This window comes from Eucalyptus grandis, chromosome 1, assembly GCF_016545825.1.
Source record: "Eucalyptus grandis isolate ANBG69807.140 chromosome 1, ASM1654582v1, whole genome shotgun sequence".
In the NCBI taxonomy this organism is placed as follows: Eukaryota; Viridiplantae; Streptophyta; class Magnoliopsida; order Myrtales; family Myrtaceae; genus Eucalyptus; species Eucalyptus grandis.
In genome coordinates, this window is record NC_052612.1 from 4717778 (window position 1) to 4723850 (window position 6073).

At 39.4% G+C, this 6073-nt stretch overlaps 1 protein-coding gene across 1 annotated transcript; it reads right to left on the minus strand.

Moving 5' to 3' along the window:
* Window positions 1-1087: 1087 nt before the first annotated feature.
* On the minus strand, window positions 1088-5870 carry LOC104455516 (UDP-glycosyltransferase 76F1). The gene is made up of 2 exons (XM_010070323.3): window positions 5117-5870; window positions 1088-2163 (listed from the first exon to the last, which is right to left on the minus strand). The coding sequence occupies exons 1-2, from the start codon at window positions 5592-5594 to the stop codon at window positions 1280-1282; spliced, it is 1362 nt and encodes a 453-aa protein (XP_010068625.1). The 5' UTR covers window positions 5595-5870; the 3' UTR covers window positions 1088-1279.
* Window positions 5871-6073: the final 203 nt, after the last annotated feature.

Below are 6073 nucleotides of genomic sequence, written 5' to 3' on the forward strand. Positions count from 1 at the left end.
TAATCTTGATGTATTGCGTAATAAGTTCCGAATTCATCCCTCACCCTTCTTTACATGGATCAAAGGCTGAGATCAACGAGGCACCAAATGGGAGAACAATTTAAATGTTGAACATGAAGATAGAAGAAAGATCTAAGAGAGTTTCATATTACTAACACTCTGCAACATCAGATCAAAATCTCATGTCGTTGGCTGACCCGTCACAATCATTTAGACAAAGGAATTATAACCTTTAGGGGATATTAGCCCTACAATTAACAAAGTGACATAATCAATTTTATAATTGTGCATTTAAACAAATTACTCATTATACTTATATTTGTATTTTTAACAGTATCCGAAATTCATTGTGGAATGTGGATCATGGTAAATGCAAAGGGAGACAAGTAATGCTAAGTATGGATTGATAAAATAGACTAAATAGTTTGTGAAGAACTTCCTAATAATAGTGAATTAGTGTATGACATGCTATTAAGTTTTAAACATTGGATGATGCAATAAGTCTCAAGCTCTCTCTCTCTCTCTCTCTCTCTCTCTCTCTCTCTCTCTCTCTCTCTCTCTCTCTTTTTTATTTTTATTATTATTATTATTATTATTATTATTATTATTATTATTATTATTATTATTATTATTATTATTATTATTATTATTATTATTATTATTTATAAAAAGTTGCGATTAACTTCTTCCACCGGAACCTACCCATGTGGCGGTCCCATAAGTAGCCACATATGAGAGATCTAATAAATTTTTATATGAGTGGAGCATATATGTTGAATTTAATTTGGAGTATCTAACACGGTTCTCATGCAACTTGTATCGATCCTAGCGGTTCATATCGAGTCTAGTATACATTGGGTTTCTCAATATTTTATCAAAAATTGAAAATTTGATCACCAGATGGAATTCATTACAATTTTTAAAAAGAAAATTCTCGATTACTCCCTAGAAAAGGTTTAGCAATTCACCGTACTTCATAATAAAAGGTGCTGCATTTATAATGTAATATGACATCAAAGATTATATTGTTTAAGCTCCAAAACAACACCTTTACTAAACAAATTAACGAAATATAACACATTTAAGAAATAATATCTAGTATAATGTTTAGAGGTTATTTAAATGTGTCTCGTTAAACATGTATAGTTGAGAAAAGTAGCATGCTAATTTATTTAATTAAACTGACATAAATGACTTGAGTGTTAATCTTCTGCAAAGATACACATTTATTATTCATCCGTGCATTGAAACCGACCACGATTGAGCTCCGACAGCATGATCATTTAAAAGACAATATGTGACTGATCAAAGCATCCAAGGCTTGGTATGAAGGGCCGCCTTGTCGCACGGAGATACTGGCCTTCTCCTTCAAAACCAATGCCCTCTCTCTTATTTCTGCTCCTTCTCTCTCCGCCAGCAGCCTCTTGATGGACCTTGCAATGTTCTCTCTCTCAAGCCCACCATTCAAGTGCACTCCAATTCTCCAAACATCGCTCACATACCTTGCATTCACTCCTTGATCAGCAAAACGAGGCATGCACAACATTGGCACTCCTTCACTTATGCTTTCCAAAGTTGAGTTCCAACCGCTGTGGGTCCAAAATGCTCCGACAGCAGGATGAGCCAACACTTCCTTCTGGGGTGCCCATTTCACTATCTTCCCTCTCCCTTCCAATGCCTTGAGAAAGTGGCTCGGTGACTTCTCTAGCCACTCCGGATCGCGGACTGACCTGGGCCGGACCACCCATAAAAAGGGCTGCTCCGAGTCAGCTAGGCCTAACGCAATCTCCAACATTTCTGCCTCGCTCATGGCCGCGAGGCTCCCAAAGCTCACGTAGATCACAGACTTGGGCGGCTGTTTGTCTAGCCAGGAGATGCAGTCCGTGTCCTCTGCTTGTGAGCTGCTCGAAGGAGATGTCACGCAGAATCTGTGAGATGGACCGATCGGAAAAAAAGGAACTGACAAAACTTCCCGGAGCGACGCGAGATCAGAGTGCTCAAGCTCTTCGAATGTGTTGATGATGACGCCAGAAGAGTCCTTGATTACTGCGATCAGGTTATCCAAAATTCGGAACATTACCTCCGGTTTCTGTGGATCGACTGCCGGGATGTCTTTAACTAGTAAGGGCGGAAACTCCTTCACTGCCTCTTCGGATCGGGAACCTGATACACTCCGTACGAGAAACTTTACTTTATGAGAAAAAGGCATTCCCTTGGCAAGGAAAATATCTAAAGGAGCAAGCAATACATGGATCTTGACATCCAGACATGCCTATATGATTTCATCCAGAAAACTACTGCCATACACATGCATCGCACGGATTTGTATGATCTACACCTATAATTATTTTCCAATCAAACCAGTAAATTTTCCTGTGAAAAGCTTTATTAAATTGTTACATTCGGCATAAGAAATAAAGCACCAGACAGATCCTTCCAATCGTGTACATTGCTGGAGCGCCGGATGATAGGGGTCATTGCCATAGGTCTTCATGGGGGTTTAAAGGCCCTTGGGCAAATGCAGGTACTATATGGCAATATTTTTAGAGAGCTTTGGGGAGACGCAATTGCATCTCCAAAGCCCTCTGAGTCACTTAACCCTAGGAAAATCTGTAGGAGCTTTGAGCTTTGGTATTTTTGGAATGCTGATGCACTTTTTTCTTCCAATTTTGGCCAAAATTTTCTTTCAAAATTCCGAAGATGTCCTCACTCTTTTCCATTTCTTGATGTTACCGGTGATGCCATAACTAACCGCTGACGAACCCTTGCCAACGGTCACCAAAGGCAATAACAGCTGGTGCTAATCCTGGCTCGCCGATGGCCTAAACTCTTTGCCAACATCTGATGAAATGTCTGTGTTCAATTTTATGTAGTTTGTGTGATTTTTCTCAAATACCATTTGAACCAAAATTGTTTCTTAGTGTACTTTTAAATTACACTTGACCAAACACTATTTGTATTTCAAAGAATACCATTTAACCAGCCATCTTTGCATTTTCCCAAAGGTTTTCCTTAAGAGCCCAACCAAATGCAACATGAGGACCCTGAAGTTTTAATGAGTAATTTAGTAATTATTCTGAAACTTGATACAGCAACGCGCTGGGGAACATTGCTAGTTTTCTTATGATTAATGATCCAACTTGTGTTGAAAGAACATATGGTTAAACAATCAACAATGCGATAATGATTTAGTAAGATAAATATTATTTTTTTGTCAAATAGTAAGATAATTAGTTAATCAGTAAAGTTTATTACATGGTTTGATAAATTGGGTTACGTAAGTTGATCAGGAATATTGTCCAAAAAATGCTAAACCTATTATATTTTTGTCAATTCAGTCTTAAGTTTTTCAATTTTATCAATTAAATTTTAAATCTTTTAACTCTTTGCCAATTGAGTCCGTCCATCAATTTTGGTCGGAAATAGCTAAGCTGAGTACCGGTAGTGCCACTTGGCATGCCAATACTGACATGGATAATTATTAATAATATTTTAGCATTTCTTAAATTTCTTTATTAATTTTTATTTTTTTATTTTTATTTTTTTATTTTTGTTTTTGTTTTCCTTTCTTCTACTTTTTCCTCTTGCTGGTGGCCAGCCGCTAGCCATGGCTGGGTTGGCTAGCCTCCATAGCCATCAACAAGGACCGACTAGGCAAGGCAATTTGGTCACAAGCAAAAGGGAGAAGAAAAGGAAAAAAAAATCATAAAAATAATTTAAAGAACTCAAAAAAATTATATGAAAATATTATTGAAAATTGCTCATATCAGCGCTCACCATCCTATGTGGTATTGCCAAATCTACGTTATTAATTTTCAGGCAAAATTAACCATACGGACTCGTTGACAAAAGTAAAAAAGTATAGAACTCAATTGGCAAAATTAAAAGTTTTAAGTTGAAATTGGTAAAAGCGCAATAAATTTAGGACATTTTGAACAATTTTCCCTAAGTCAATCTTAATACTCTAAGGCTCCATTCATTTCGCGAAAATTGTAACGTTTCTAGAAATCATTTTCCAATAAGCCATTTTCAGGAAAATAACCATATTTTCAGGATGCTTGGCTGAATTTTGAAAATGAACTAGAAAATATTTGCTGCCGTTCAGTAAGGAAGATCTTTTCCTACATGCACTCATTTTCAATAATTTTTATTATTTTATTTTTAAAATCGATTTTTTAATTTTTAAATTTTTGTATTCTTTTTCCCTTCTTCCTGGGCCTTTTTTTCTTTTCTTTTCTTTCTTCTTTTCTTCTTCTTCTTTGGCCTTGGCTGATCGTCGGCTATGGCAATGGGCGGCCGGCAACCGCCATTGCTAGCTCCGACCTCCCTAGGCCGGTGAGGCTTGAGCTCATAAGATTCTGACAAGGTCAAACCTTGCCCGATCAAGCAATGCCCGAGGCCGGCAAGCTCGAGCCTCATCGGATCCGGCGAGCTAGGTGGGGCTCGAGCCTTGCTCGAGTTCGCCAAAGACCCTCGTCGGCCTCTGGTGACCTCGGGCGAGGCTCGAGCCTTGCCTAGCTTGCCTAATGTGGCGAGGTCCGAGCTTGGCGGCCTTAAGCGAGCTTGACTTTGCCAAATCAGACAAGGCTCAACGTCGCCGGCCTAGGATGAGGTTAGAGCTCACTAGCTGCTGGTCGTTGGCAGTCACCGTAGCCAACGGCCAAGCCTAAGGAAAAGAAGAAGAAAAGAAATAAAGGAAAAGAAATAAAGAAAAATTCGATTTAAAAAAAAACATAAAAAAGTATTTGGTAAAAGAAAGTGAAGTGGAAGAAGTTACAAAAAGTGAAAAACATTTTCCCATTTTTTGGATGGCGGAAAATATTTTTTTTTTTAACTAGTTCAATTTCTGTGAAACGAATGCCGTGAAATTCGGAAACAGTTTTTCTATAAGATATTTTCTATGAAATGAATGGAGAATGAGATTTATGATAATATGGTTAAACAAAATTGAATTTGATCACCCATATGCATTGGCAGAAGCCCTTCGTAAAACTAGGGCAATGAAGGCAAAACTAGACTTTTCCGTTAAATTATCACAGAACCCACATAAAATCAGAATTTTTTAATCGAGAAACGAGACGACAGACTCACACCATGAAACACTAGAAAAGCTTACCAAGTACCGGAACGTATCCTTTCTCCTTGAGAACGGGAAATATGGTAGCAATATAAAGAAAAGCTGCGCCGGCGGTCCGCAGCACCAATGCATGGACCTTCAGCCTCTGGGCTACACTGCACGTAAAGCTGAACATAGAATCTGATATCAAGCAAGCGATGGGCGCCGCATCGCCACCCTGCGATGACACTATTTCCCGCAGGCATTCCTCGAAGGGGACCGCGCACCGGACGTCGAGGAGTGCGAGGAGGCCCCGGGTGTCCAGCGTGGAAGCCTCTGATTGGTCGATGCCGTCCGTGATGGATTGGAAGGCAAAGTTGGGGTGGGAGGACGGATCTGGGGCGTTGAAGTTGGTGTGGACGATGGTGATGGAGAAGCCTCGGGCGTAAAGGATCCGACCCAGTTGGAGCATTGAATTCATGTGGCCTTGGAATGGATGAGGAAAGAGGATCAGACGGTGGTTGTTTCTTGGGTTCATTATGGACTTCGTTTCTCTGGTCGCTCGCACGTTAATGGAGGGAGGTTTTCTTGAGAGATATGCAGAAATCTTAGGTTTTTTGTTGCTTTATATGCTCTTCACGAGTTGGGTTTATAAAATTGGTATTGCTGATCATGCGAGATATAACATAGGATTAGAGATGGCTCGGTCGTGGAAACTCGTGAAATGAACGTTCGATGTTTCAGGGAAGCATGGCGAGTTTGACTATTAGGTGTTTTAGTTCTAGCCCAAAAAGGGGCGAAAGAATGTTAGGTGTTCAGAGGCGAGCAAAGCGTGTGGTCAGAAATAAATGCAACTGTTGAAATAGATTGGACCAAGATTCATGATGTCGCTGGAAAAGCTTTGGTATTGCCGGCGGTAGGCCGGCACAAAAATGCAGTTTGTGTCCTTTTTGTGTTTACCTGCATACGTATATATATTCTATTTACATATTTTGCTTCAAAAAAGAAAATGCACTC